Here is a 13,240-nt window from a genome sequence, read left to right on the forward strand (position 1 = left end):
ATGGGACAGCAGTTGATCTGATTCTCCCTATTTTAATTCTTCGGTTTTCATTTTCCAGATTAGTTCATCTAGTTACAACCTCTATAACCCTTCCACCCCACCCCCCCCACACACACACACATAAAAAGCAGAAGTGGGCCTCGCTTTATGGAACATATGTGTTCTGTAGAGAAAATGCTAGGGCAGATCACATTAACATTGTCATAGCAGAGCATGGCTTCCATTGGTTTGGTGAATGCGCAACACCACAGCAAGTGCATTGAACAGGGGACTTTCTGACACATTCGTTAGTTAATCTGTAAACAAACACTTGAATGCAACAGGAGAGCTGCCATTTAGAGGAACCCTGAGAGTATTCTGGTAATGCAAACAGTCACCCCTAACTAACTGTTTTGTAAATGTGGATTTGGGGGTTGCCCAAAGGGACGCAGCCATTATAGGGCACAAAATGAGGGTGCAGTGTTAAAATCTAGGGCACAGGCCCTGGGGACAGAGGACACTCGGTTCTCTGAACGTGAGGTTTTGGTTTGGAAGCCTGTGCAGCCACAGACAGACACACCTGAGACTTGGTCCATGTACTTTTCCTCCAAATAGCCCTGCTCCATGTTCTCATTTCTCCCAACAGGCATTTTTACATCCGATTAATAGGCAGAAGTCAAGGGCAAGTAGCTCAGTCAAGGTCACAGACAGGCACAGCGGAGACCAGAAGCCAAGTCTTCCTCTACTTTCCCCACCAGCTCCCTGCTGCCCCACTCTGACCCCGACCCCAGCCGTTCCAGGGCCCCGCACTCCCTTTTCAAGGTTCCCAGTTCTGCCCGGCCTGGGGAGCATCCTGTCCTCTGGCTATCCAGAGCAGCAGCCAGGGGTAGGAAAGGCTTGCTTCCTTGCCACCTGTCTTCATTCCCCTCCCACCCACCCCAGCCTCCATCCCCAACTCAGCTTTGAGGAGGAACTGGCAGTCCCAATCTCCAGGACCTAGCCTTTCCAGCAGCCTGCACTCCCTCCAGAAACCCCGTGCTAAGGCAAGGTTGGGGAGTTAAGGCTGACCAGAACCCCTTGAGAGCTGGTTGAGGTCCTGACTCAGGAGGAGATCAGGTCTCGTTATGTCCCCAAAGTGCCCCAGGCAAGAGCATTCCCCACTCACGAAGGCTCTTCCTCAGTGCTTCCCTCACCCAACGCACCAACTCAGAGTGGGTCTGGGGAAGGATCTGAGCATCACAGAAGGGACTAAGCTAGGCAAGGCTGGAGCTGATGTGATGGCAGCCACTAGGGCAGGTGAGGCTCAAAAGTTGAGACTGAGCAGGGCCTCAGAGAGCTGGTTGATGTCACGGCAGTAAGGCTCCCGCTGCAGGATGAAGTCCACCTTGTGATCCTGGCCCCAAAACACCTCCAGCAGCTGGCGCCGGAGCCTCTCAGTCTCCCGGGTCTTCCGAATGCCACCACTGCCTTTTTCCTCCTCTTCTCTCCCCTGCTGCTGATTACCATGTTCTGTGAAGCCCCTGGAAGGATGCTGAGCCTTAGAAGATTCCTGTGCCCTAGGAAGAAGCAGAGGGAATAGAAGAGCTGATGTGCATCCTGGAGAGAAGTTAAGAGGCTCAGTGGGCCTTCCAGCACTCCACTGCTGTTAACTGCCCTGCTTATTCCTGGTTCTGAAGTTCCCTAAGCTGACCACTGAGTGGCAGTATCAACCCACTTCTGAAGGGGAGACAGAAAGTTCCTTTGAAACCAGGAACTTGCCATTACTACAATCTAGTTCTAGCCTAATAAATTAATCACTTGCTTAATGGTCCAGCAGAGGGCATGCTGAATACAAGTGGTCATAAGTAAAATCAACCATGATCCAAATAACTCCAGCAAACACTAACTAGAGAAAACAGGAAGCAGCAGCTTCCCTCCCAGCCTGCAGAGTCTATGTCAGGACTTCCAGGGAAGCAGTTAAAGGCAGCCTAAACCACTGCAGAATTAAGCTGGTCCACACTGAGGTCACACTTCCTCCAAGTCTCCAGGCCTGCAAGGCCCCTGCAGAAAGGGGGCCAGGCCAGGCTGCCTAAGAGAGTCTGGAGCATTACCTGACTGGCTTCTTCAGGAATTCATCCAGCATGGGGCCATTTCGCCCCAATGGGTCATCAGGGACCATGAAGAGGTTTCCCACGAAGGTGAAGGGCAGCAGGCTGGATGGGAACAGAAATGTAATGATCACAGAGGGACCCCTGCTCACTTCCCAAACAGCTGAGACCAACTCCACCAGAAGCTGTCAGCTATTATCCTCCAAGCCCATGTCAAGCCCCTTCGCAGAGTCCTCACCCGGTGGCAGAGAAGAACTGGTTTTAGAGAAAGGTCTGAGTCGGAGCCCTTTTCTCAGGGGATGCCCCCTCACCGCTCTCTGATGATTGCCATCCACTTCTCAGACTCCTCCGCCAGGTCCCGGAATTGGTCATTAGAGACAATGATCCCGTCGGTCTCTTCAGCCAGCTTCACCATGAACCTGTCTCAAAAACCACAGCAGCATTCTGGACTTCTCTAAAGCCTCAACCCCAAAGAGTATTATCAACTCCCATGGCCCACTTCTGGTGATGGAGATCTGCCCCCACCACCACCCCCACCTTGACCCAGCCACCAAGAAACTGACGGGATACATGGATTAGAGAGAAAACAAAGACGAATCCAACGTGGAATCCCAAGAACGTCCCCTCCACTCACCACAACCCTCTACCCAATACTTTGTGCTTCATTAATAAGACAGTAAGATCTAGCCCTGGTCCTTTCTTCCACCCTACAATCAGTCACAAATCTATCAACAATCAGTCACAAATCCATCCTGTTTTTCCTCTGGAAAGCCTACCATTCTGTCTCCTTCCTTTCCAGTCCCACCATTACAACCTTAGCTATTCCGCCACTGCAACTGAGATACTGATAAGGGGTCCCCTGACACTTACCACCTTGCAGTCTCTCCTGCCCTTCCCCAAGAGAACATGTTCTTCAGCTACACAAAACTCTTCCATACCTGCCCATTATCTACTGGACAAAGTCCACAAGCCCAGGCCTGGCAGCTAAACCCCTGTAGAACCCAGATCCAGCCACTTTTGTGGCCTTCTCTCTCCCGGTATTCCCAAAGGTACTCTCAACTTGAGCCAAAATCAATGATTGGATTACATCTCTTCTTCAAACATACTCGCCGACTTCTACATTTCTCAAATTATTCCCTCCATTCAGGAAGGTGATCCCAAACCTCATGGATGAACAGAATCCCCAGAATAACTTTTAAAAAGAGATGCCTGCCCTAGCCAGTTTGGCTCAGTGGATAGAGCGTTGGCCTGCAGACCAAAGGGTCTTAGGTTCGATTCCAGTCAAGGGCTCATACCTTGGTTGCAGGCTCCTCCCTGGCCCTGGTCAAGGGCTTGTGCAGGAAGCAACCAATCAATGTGTTTCTCTCACATCAATGTTTCTGTCTTTCCCTCTCTCTTCTAGTCTCCCTAAAACTCATGGAAAAATATCCTCGGGTGAGTATTAACAAAAAATAATAATTTTAAAAATAATAAATAAAAAGAGATTCCTGGGCCCCACCTGAGTAATCCTGATTCCATAGAACTGGGCAGTATGGGGAAACTCACAAAGGCGTAGGTTGGGATCTTTTTTAACAGATTTAGAAAACAAGAGATCCAGCTCATCCCATATTCTTCTCTATCATCGAAAAATACAAATCTCTCCCTTCTCACAAAACCCCAGCCAGAAGTGGGCTCTCTTTCCTCCAGGTTCCTGAAGTGTTTGATTTATAGTTTCTTTTGGCTCTTCAAAATCAAATTCCCAGCACTCCCACCTCCTTCTGCAAGCCACACACCTAGTAGTAAGTGGGCAGTCAGTATTTGAAAGACTGTGGTACAGAGGGACTCCTAATCAGGATAAGGTGTGACAGATGTCTGGTTCTGAGTTTCTGTCTGGGAAACAAATTAAGGAGATGGCATGCAATTGTATACGATGTCATATAATACACAAAAGGTATTTTCAGGCTAAGCTTATTTACCATTATCATGTTACATCACATGTTGTTCAGCAGTATTCACCCAGTTGGCCTATACTATGCACCACTGTTAAGTCACTATAACTAGGCAAAACTCCAAATTCCTACTGTGCTGTCAGCTTGTCAAGACCTACGCAACTGTTCAGACATGTGCCTTTAAAATTCACAACTGGCTTGACTTTCAGTTTCAGTTCTGTGTCAGTGCTGGTATGAAAAGAAGGTTCCATATCTTAGATAATCTGTGAAATCTAGACATTAAAAAAAAAAAGTATCAGGAGACAGTGAATTGCCTTTTTGTAGAATACCATTAACTTGTCAGGAAGAAAAAGTTAAGTACTTGAAAAGATAAAATGTGTAATCACTATGGTTTGGAAACTAGTTGTTTGTTTTTTGGTTTTGTTTTTTTCATTTAAAACTGAAAATCCTGGAGAATCAAGAACTGTAGTTGTAAACATTCTTAATTGGATTAATTAGCTTTTAAAATCTGCCCATTTCCCACACGGTGTTATGTACACTGAGGATGAAATGTGTCCTGTGTTTTTCATTTAAATCATATGGCAGCTTTCAATTCTCATTTTTCCTTTGCCACTTAGTAGGTTTTGCCAAGAGAGTTAACCACTCTTATCCTCTGCTGCATTTCGGTACTGTAGAGATAAGACCTTCTGCCACACTTGATTGTGTTCATGAACTAGGAATATCGCTGTATTCTTGCCTAGCACCTTGAGTGAGAAAAGCACATAACTTAGCTTTGACAGTCGCAAGGAGCATGAATGAATGGAAGAGGACCCTGAGACAAGAGGTTAATTCACAAAGAGACTGGTCCACAGTCAGAGTCAATGACTAGTACACCTTGGGGCTCCAAGTCAGATCATCCAATTCTAGGTCCAGTGATCTTTCTATTATGCCATGTTTTATTTATGTTTTGTTTTATGTTAGTATGCATGAATTGTGTTTCATTTGACTTGTTATTTTGAACATTTACTCTGGTTTTTCCAGAATGTTGGGGGAATTTCTCTAAGTGTTTGGAAATTTAGGCTGTAAGAACATATCTGTTAGCTATTCATGTCATAAACTTTCCCATCTTTCCATTAAACCAGTATTTTCTAGGCAGTAGGCACTATATAGATACAAAGCATTGTTTAGTTTGATGAATGAAAAATGAATGATGAATGAGCAAACACAGTTGTCTACCATCCATTTCATCACACCTGTGGGACAAATTTACCTGCCCATTCATAGAAACACATGAAGGAATAACTGGCCCTGAACCCAATACCCAGGCTGAGAAACAGTGCGAAGGGTCAGGAGCTTCTGACTCTCCCTTGATCTCCCACTGGGCTCCTTGAATGTCAAGCCTGGGGCCAGGGGAGAAGCAAGTACCTGTCATCATAGGAAGAGATCCTCTTGCCATCCATGACTCGGGAAGGAGTGAGGGAGAGCAGACTGAGGGAGTAGAGCTTTTGCAGGTAGTGACCCTCTAGAAACATAGGAGACAATGCAGTTATCTTTAAGGTAGAAGCAGGGTCTATCCCAGGACACAAAAGACCAGGCCCAACTCACCTTTGACCCTGGCATCCCTATTGAAGCGCCACTGAGGCACAAAGACAGTTATGTCCCGGTGGCCACGGTCCCAGAAATACTGCACAGCAATGGCAATGCCCCGGCTGGAGAAGTTGTGCTGGAGGCCATGCCTGCAGTGGGAAGGGGTCGGCACTCTGGGGCCCCAGACGAGGGCCTAGCAGCCTGGCTGGAGTGCTCTCCCCTCGGCATATTTCGCCCAGGGGAAAACTGCCCATCTCCTCCCCCTCCCCAGAACCCCCAGTCCCACCTGGTACTCACACCATGGCCACGTTGCTGCCATCAATGACAATATGGCGGAGGTCTGGCTGGCCAGGTACATTGGCAAGGCACAGGGTAAAAGGGTCCTGTAGGGCCTCCTGGAAACGCTGTGTGCCAGTCACCAAGTTGCCCCCCCGGGTGCCTCGTTTCCATGGAGACCCCCGACCTCGAGCCACAACCTGCTGCTTGTCTCCCCTGTCTCCTCGGTCTCCACAATGCCATGGGGGTTCAGGTGCAGTTGGGGGGCTAGGCACTCTGGGAGGTGAGGCTTCCCCATTGTGGAGCCGTTGGAGGAGAGAGGCTCCCCGGAGCTGAGCTGCCCTCTGACAGCCCTGGGCACCAGGAGGCTCACCCTGGATACCAAGCCTTCCTCTTTCCTGAGGCCCCCCCTCCTTCCCCAGGGCCTTCTTCTTTGGGAACCCTTCCTGCCCTACCTCTCCGCCCCCTGTCTGTGACCTGTGGGTCACTTCTTTCTCCCAGGCCTCTTCCCCAGGCGGCTCCTTCAATCCCAAATCCATCTCCCTGGGGCCACCCTGCTTTCTTCCCTCCTTCTCTATGGCATGCCCCTCTCCCCTGGACTCTGGCCACCCTGTAGGCCCAGTGTCCAGGGACCCCCTGCCTTCATTCAGGGGAGCTCTGACTCCTTGATGCTGAGCACCCAGCAGGCCTGGGCTCCCCCCGTCCCAGGAGAAACGCGCTTGGGGTCCTTGTCCCCTGGATGCCTCCTGCACCAGGCTCAGCAATTCCTCCTGGACAGCCAGGGGCAGCTGCAGCAGGGCCTCTCTGTGGGCATCCCCCTGGGGCTGCAGCAGGGCACGGAAGTCCTTCAGCACTCCAGCACACTGAGAGGCTCCAGGAGACAGCCCTGGCCGGTAGTCCCAGCTCAGCCGCTCCACCAGCTCCTCCACTCGGCTCTGAGCCATGACGAAGGCCTCCGTGAGGCCACTGACCATCAGGGATCCAGGCGCCCCAGGCACCAGGTGGGCTGATGTGCTCCAGGCCAGGCAATCAAGGAAGAAGCCCTGGGCCCCTAGGAAGATGCAGTGCAGTTTGGGTGGATAGTGGATTTCATCCTGCAGCTCTGGGCTACAGAGACCCTTCAGGTATTCCTGGGGAAAGAGGGAAAGGAGGGGAAAAGGAGACTGCTGGGATCCTAAGTGGCCCAGTAGCCGCTTCAGGCTCACTGCTCTCCCCTGAGCTCCAGGATGCCTGGGCAGAGCAATGATGCCCCACAGATCCTGACAAAGGTAGGGGTTAAAAAGGGGTCAAGAATCTCACTTCCTTTCCTTTCCAGCTGACAGCTACCGCTAGTATTTCCATTTAGAACTTGACTGGCTTTAAGATACAATTATAACTAATTGATTACAAGACTGTCTATTTATGTGTGTATGTGTGTTGTCTATTTCTATCATAATGATTGCCATTGCTAACTTTACTGAACTCCTGATTTATTTCATTCATGATAAGCCCAATGAACTGGGTACTGCCGTTATTCACATTTTATAGATATAGAAACTGAGACTCAGGTCACGGGGCTGGTAGGTAGTAGAGCTGTACTGGAACCCAGGCCTGGCCTCCTACAGTGAATTCCTTGGTGGGGCCTGCTTGCCCAACCGGATTTTTCTCTACTTTCCCAAAGAACACACACTGATTTGAATTGAATCACTTGTCTCCAAGCCCTGGCAGAAGTTAGGTCATCATATCAGAAATGAAATCAAAACTCCAAACAAATACCAGGTTGGGAAGCCTCTTACAGTTCAGGGCCACTGAGGTTGCCAGAGAGACAAACAGTAGTGGAGACCATTTCCAGCCTGTCCTCTCCCCAGCCTCTGAGTGGGGGAGGGAGTGAATGTTCCCCGACGGGGTCAGGGAGGAGCGTTCACCTTGGCTCTGCTGACGTTCTCCTTGGGGCCCTCCAGCTGCAGCCAGATGTGAGGGTTCTCAGGGCAGTCCTTCCGGAGGACGCTCATCCTCACGCGGAAGATGCGCTCCACGTGGGGTTGTTGCTCCCACACCTTGTCCTCCGCCTCCGCAGACACGGCAAAGCGGTCCGGGGACGGGGAGCCAGCCCCCCAGGTAGGCATGGCTGCTTGCTGGGCGGCCCAGACCTGGAAGTAGGAAAGGCAGCTCAGAGCCTCGCCGTCCCCTCAAGCCCAAATCTTAAGTCTCCTGGGCTACGTCAGCCACCAACAGGTCGCACCTAGTTACAAACAGAGTCAACAACCCAGGAGATCTCGGGCCATGTTGGAGTTAGGAAGAGAACGTCAGGTTAAAGGAGCGCGGGCCTTCTCTCCACAGAGGACGTCCTGGGTAAACAAGGCTGTCTGTCCGGGATGGGCGTCTGGCCTTTGTAAAAGGGTGACCACAGCCCTGAGCAGGGACGGGGACCTGGGGCGGGGGAGGAGGGGCTCCAGCTCCGCTTGGGGCCAGAAGGAGTGGACGGTGAGGAAAGGGTCCCTCTTTCCGGGGACTCTGCAATCCCTGGGTCGAAGGCGTCCTCTTAAAATGGGTCCTCGCCAGGGCTTGAACCCGGCTGTCCTCTGGCGTCCCTCGTCTTCCATTTCCAAGGTTTTAGCCACTCTCACCCCACCCCTCCCCCGGCCGCCCGCAACCACCCCCCTAGATGGCGCCACGCACCCCACCCGGGGCCCAGGGGCCGAGGCGAGCCCCTCCCACAGCCTCCCGCGGCTGCCGCCCCCGACCGCGCTCCGCACCGAGGCCTCCGCTCCCGCGGCCCGGGCGCCCCTACCCGCCTCGGCCACCCGCTGCGTCCGCTCCCGCCGGCGCCTCTAGGTGCCCGTGGCCCCAACTTCGCCCGCGCCCCGGGCCCCAGCCCCAGCCCCAGCCCAGGGGAGAAAGGCGGGGGGCTCCAATCGGGGCGGGCCTTCCCGGATTTCTCACCCAACTGGGACCTCTCTTCACATCTCGAAGTGTGTTTTTTTGTGGGGTTTTTTTTTTTTTTTTTGAGTCACTTCCTGGCCGGGGGAGGAGTCAGCCGGGCCCCTCGGGGGACGCGGCCAGCACAGCGCCCGCCCCGCCCACCAGGCCCCGCCCCGCCCCCGGCCTCGGCCCCGCCCACTGGCCCGCCGTTCTCCGGGTCTCCCCGCAGTCTCTCCCGATCCCTCTGGGTTCCTGCGGTTCTCCGTAGTTCTCAGGAAAGAGGAACCGCTCGTTGAGAGTCAGAGGTGAAGAGAGTTTTAAAGGGACGAATTCAGGCCCTTCGGGTGAAGTTAGTGGAAGGCCAAGGAGGAAAAGTGACTGGCCGAGTGACACTGTTGGCCCAAGTACATTTCCACCAAAACAATTGTGGGGAAAAGACCAGGGCTTTCCTTTCTAACAATGAAAAAGGTGCCACTGAGAGGGCTGTGAGGGGTTTTGAAGAGGGGAGGCATGAGGAGGAGGACGGACCGTAGGAGCTGTCTCTTGCACTCTTGCACTCTTGCAAATACACACACACACACACACACACACACACACACACTTCTCTGTCGTCCCAATTCCAGCCTTCAGTGCTCTCTGGAGAGGCTGTCCTGGGGTTCTGGATGTAGCCGTCTGGCTGCTTCATCTCTCCTCTCCCTCCCAGAGCCCAACTGCTGTCATCCTGTGCCCTGCCAAGGAGGAGGGAACTGCAGTGACAGCAGGCGTGAGAGGCAGGACAGAGTTGTGGGGCACGAAGAGGGAGATGCTGAGACCAGGTGACCGTGAGACCCAGAGAGAGGGCTAAGGAGTAGGGTGAGGGCTGTTGAGAGTCTGGAGGAGAGTGGAAACGAAAAGGAGGAGCAAGAAGACAGGACTTGTGGGTCACAGCCACTCAGCCATGCTGGGAGCAAAGCGACTCTGGCTACCAGCTCTTGCACCCAACCCCTGGTTGCCCTTGGCCCTGACGCTTCTGGCCCTGGGGACCACATGGGCCCAGGAAGGGTCAGAGCCTGTTCTCCTGGAGGGCGAGTGCCTGGTGGTCTGTGAGCCCGGCAGGGCTGCGGCAGGGGGGCCTGGAGGAGCAGCTCTGGGAGAAGCGCCCCCCGGAAGAGTGGCATTTGCTGCAGTTCGAAGCCACCACCATGAGCCAGCAGGGGAGACGGGCAACGGCACCAGTGGGGCCATCTATTTTGACCAGGTAACCCCCTACCCTGCGAGGACCTGGAGTCAATACAAGCCCACTCTGCTGGTAAAAGGACAGCCCTGCTATGGCCAATTGCCCCTCTACCCCGCTGCCCACCTCCTTTCCCTTCACTCTTACCCCTATTCCTCCTTGCCCTTTCTCACTATTGTTTTTTTAACCTGTGCATTTCTCCTGTGGGCAGCTACTTACAGCCCCTTATTTTCCTTATTCACTGCCCCGTCCCTCAACCCCGTGGTTTCCCTGGGCCCCAGGCATCCCCAGCCCACTCAGCAGGGTCTGCTTCCCCCAGGTCTTGGTGAATGAGGGCGGTGGCTTTGATCGCGCCTCGGGTTCCTTCGTGGCCCCTGTCCGAGGTGTCTACAGCTTCAGGTTCCACGTGGTGAAGGTGTACAACCGCCAAACTGTCCAGGTGACCTGAGCATTGGGCCCTGTCATTGTCCAGACTCGGGTGGGGGGAGGAATAAGTGGAGCCCAGCTGCCTCCTGGGCAGACCCTCCATTGGCCTGTGGCCTGGGGGGCCAGGAGCGAGGGAGGAAAGGGCCTGCCTAGCAGAGAGAGGGGGAACTGCGGAGGGTAACACTGGCTACCCCTCAGCTCTCCCAGGAGATGGCACTGAGCCTCAGGTTCCCAGGTTCCAGAGTGTCCCTCTGGGGCTGGGAGAAGAGGAATAGCCCTCAGAAAAGTGGGGTCCTAGGACAAGGGCTGGGTAGAGACGCTAACTGGTCTCCCTTCCCAGGTGAGCCTGATGCTGAACACATGGCCTGTCATCTCAGCCTTTGCCAATGACCCTGATGTGACCCGGGAGGCAGCCACCAGCTCCGTGCTACTGCCCCTGGACCCCGGGGACCGGGTGTCTCTGCGCCTTCGTCGGGGGAACCTGCTGGGTGGCTGGAAATACTCAAGCTTCTCTGGCTTCCTCATCTTCCCACTCTGAGGGCTCAAGCCTTTCAAGAATGGGAATCTAGCCCCTGACCTCTATCCTCTGCCCTCCCCTACCCCAGAAGCAACATCTTTGGGGCAGGAGAAAGGCTCCCTCTGGCTGCCTGAATTCCACCTTCTTGCATGGGACCTTGTGCCAAACACCCAAGGTGATGAGTAGAGCTTTATCTAGGGACTGGCCCCTCTAACCTCCCTCCCCCTTTTCACATGCCCTCACAACCTCTCACTGCATCTCTCTGTCCGCAACCTTAGGATCAGGGCAGGATTTGGCACGTAAAAAGTCCTGCGATACTTTGCAGACTTTGCTGCTCCTTCCCCCACCCCTCCCCCAGCTTCTAGCTCAGTGCTACTTGGAAACAGGTGGCACAGGTGAGCCTGACAGGCCCCCACAAGGGCCCAGATGGACCGGCCTCATCATACCCTACAGGCTCCTTCCTGTGAGGCGTGCCAGCATCACGGATTTCTGCCAACACAGTCAGGAGCTGGGCCAGTACCATATGGACTAGGGCAGGAGGCTCAGCCACCAGGATAATTGTGGGGAGGGCCACTGAGGAGCCCAGAGCCTATGGCTGGTAGGACAGGAATGGGACACGTGACCATCCTGAACAAGGTACACATTTTTCATGCACACTGGGGCAGCCAGCAGGCAGTGAACCCGGGTGTTCATCTGTACAGGTCCCAAATGGACTCTGGCCCTCACCTCCCCCCTGAGTCATGGGGTGTGTGTGTGTGTGTTTGCTCTGGCTGAGAGCAGGTATACAGTGCTTCCTTGGGCAGCTGTTGGTGGGGGTAGAAGGTCACATGTGGACAAGTGTAGAGCTCCTGGCATGGAACACATCAATGACCACAGCAACCTTTTAAAAGTGCTCAACCTTTGTAGTCTGAAGTTCAATCACTTTATGTTCTGGCCACCACCACCTTCCTCCCAGCTCTATCAATTACCTTCACCAAACTTGTTCTGGACTATCCCACAACCTCTCTTCTTTCCCCTGATCTGTGCTGTCTTAGCCTCCATTTTAAACTTCCTATTTCCTTGGTTTCAATGATGCATTCCTTCAACCACTCTCCTGCCATTATTATACACTCTCTTACCTGGCTGTCCAATTGGCCCAGCATGGATGACTCTATCAATAAAGTAACTAGAGAATGATAGTTGATGAGACACTATAACATCACTAAAGATAAAAGATGCCATTACAGTTTGGATTAGAGACTCCAGGATACAAGCGGGTATGTTGCAGAGAAAATAAATATAAAACTGTGCCCTGGCCAGCATGGCTCAGTTGGTTGAGCATCAGCCCATGCACCAAGAAGTTGCCTGTTCTATTTCCAGTCATGGCACATGCCAGAGTTGCGGGCTTGGTCCCTGGTGGGGGGCTTGCAGGAGGCAGCCAATTGATGTTTCTCTCTCATCAATGTTTCTCTCTCATCCTCTCCCTTCCTCTCTCTCTCAAATCAATAAAAACATATTCTTTTTAAAAAATAAAAACTGGCCCTAGCCAGCTTGGCTGAGTGGATAGAGTGTCGGCCTGAGGACTGAAGGGTCCCAGGTTTGATTCTGGCCAAGGGCACATGCCTGGGTTGCGGGCTCGATCCCCAGTAGGGGGTATGCAGGAGGCAGCTGATCAATGATTCTCTCTCATCATTGATGTTTCCATCTCTCTCTCCTTCTCACTTCCTCTCTGAAATCAATAAAGAAATAAATTTTTAAAAATAAAAACTGTATGTTAGAGTAAAAAAAAAAGATTTAGTAATGCTTGAGTTAAATAGGAAATACCAATGTGAATTTGTGGTTTTCAAAAGAAATAATTTTTTCCAATTTTATTACTAAGGTAGCATAGAAACAACATTAGGAAAAAAATCTGATATGCATTCTTAGCACCTGGATCTTTGCCTCAAATATTATTCACCTTTAAAAGGACTCAGGGTTACTTGGAGAATAGCTCCATATCTGTTGAAGACAATAAGCAAGGATGTATAGAATAAAGCTGAGAAGGCAAAGGAACCAATTTTTAAAAACTCACCTGGCATTCTGTGACAATTTGATAATCAAAATAAAAATAACATAGTTAATTAGAACAAGGTGAATTTTTTTTTAATTCATGACTTTCCATAGTGATATTCCTAAAGGAAAAAAGTCACTATGATGTGATGAATGAATAGGATATTTTTAGTTTGTTTTGATAAATAGAAGAGTATAAATGCAATATATATTTTAACTATTCATAAGATACATTTACTTTTCTTTATCTGTATAAAGGAGGGGTGGATATAGAGAGCTGTGAGTAATTCCAGAAAAAGGTTGGAACTGTACCAAGAAT

General features: G+C 51.8%; 2 protein-coding genes across 8 annotated transcripts; one reads left to right on the plus strand and one right to left on the minus strand.

The window, feature by feature from the left end:
- Nucleotides 1-128: 128 nt before the first annotated feature.
- On the minus strand, nucleotides 129-8,825 carry KHNYN (KH and NYN domain containing). 7 transcript variants are annotated; one of them, XM_079768496.1, is made up of 8 exons: nucleotides 8,759-8,825; nucleotides 7,741-7,965; nucleotides 5,858-6,966; nucleotides 5,579-5,709; nucleotides 5,399-5,495; nucleotides 2,378-2,485; nucleotides 2,070-2,171; nucleotides 129-1,535 (listed from the first exon to the last, which is right to left on the minus strand). In XM_079768496.1, exons 2-8 carry the CDS (start codon nucleotides 7,939-7,941, stop codon nucleotides 1,283-1,285), a joined length of 2,001 nt encoding a protein of 666 aa, XP_079624622.1. In that variant the 5' UTR covers nucleotides 7,942-7,965; nucleotides 8,759-8,825; the 3' UTR covers nucleotides 129-1,282. The 7 variants fall into 7 exon arrangements, 6 of the variants coding, with proteins under 6 accessions (XP_079624622.1, XP_079624627.1, XP_079624623.1 ...); XM_079768501.1 differs by having other exon boundaries at nucleotides 8,607-8,794; XM_079768497.1 differs by lacking the exon at nucleotides 8,759-8,825 and adding an exon at nucleotides 8,572-8,671.
- A 622-nt stretch (nucleotides 8,826-9,447) lies between these two features.
- Nucleotides 9,448-12,299, plus strand: CBLN3 (cerebellin 3 precursor). Its single transcript, XM_079768503.1, has 3 exons — nucleotides 9,448-9,974; nucleotides 10,270-10,389; nucleotides 10,717-12,299. Exons 1-3 carry the CDS (start codon nucleotides 9,675-9,677, stop codon nucleotides 10,912-10,914), a joined length of 618 nt encoding a protein of 205 aa, XP_079624629.1. The 5' UTR covers nucleotides 9,448-9,674; the 3' UTR covers nucleotides 10,915-12,299.
- Nucleotides 12,300-13,240: the final 941 nt, after the last annotated feature.

This window comes from Cnephaeus nilssonii, assembly GCF_951640355.1.
Source record: "Cnephaeus nilssonii genome assembly, chromosome: 4".
NCBI classification, from domain to species: domain Eukaryota; kingdom Metazoa; phylum Chordata; class Mammalia; order Chiroptera; family Vespertilionidae; genus Cnephaeus; species Cnephaeus nilssonii.

What these genes read in the sequence shown, in the direction of transcription:
- KHNYN (XM_079768496.1), bottom strand. Translation starts at nt 7,941, where the DNA reads ATGCCTACCTGGGGGGCTGGCTCCCCGTCCCCGGACCGCTTTGCCGTG. An exon ending in GGCAGCAACGTGGCCATGGT is followed by an intron (nt 5,710 to 5,857) that starts GTGAGTACCAGG and finishes TTCCCACTGCAG; the next exon opens with GCATGGCCTCCAGCACAACT. An exon ending in TAGGGATGCCAGGGTCAAAG is followed by an intron (nt 5,496 to 5,578) that starts GTGAGTTGGGCC and finishes CTATGTTTCTAG; the next exon opens with AGGGTCACTACCTGCAAAAG.
- CBLN3 (XM_079768503.1), top strand. Translation starts at nt 9,675, where the DNA reads ATGCTGGGAGCAAAGCGACTCTGGCTACCAGCTCTTGCACCCAACCCC. An exon ending in GGGCCATCTATTTTGACCAG is followed by an intron (nt 9,975 to 10,269) that starts GTAACCCCCTAC and finishes TGCTTCCCCCAG; the next exon opens with GTCTTGGTGAATGAGGGCGG. An exon ending in ACAACCGCCAAACTGTCCAG is followed by an intron (nt 10,390 to 10,716) that starts GTGACCTGAGCA and finishes CTCCCTTCCCAG; the next exon opens with GTGAGCCTGATGCTGAACAC.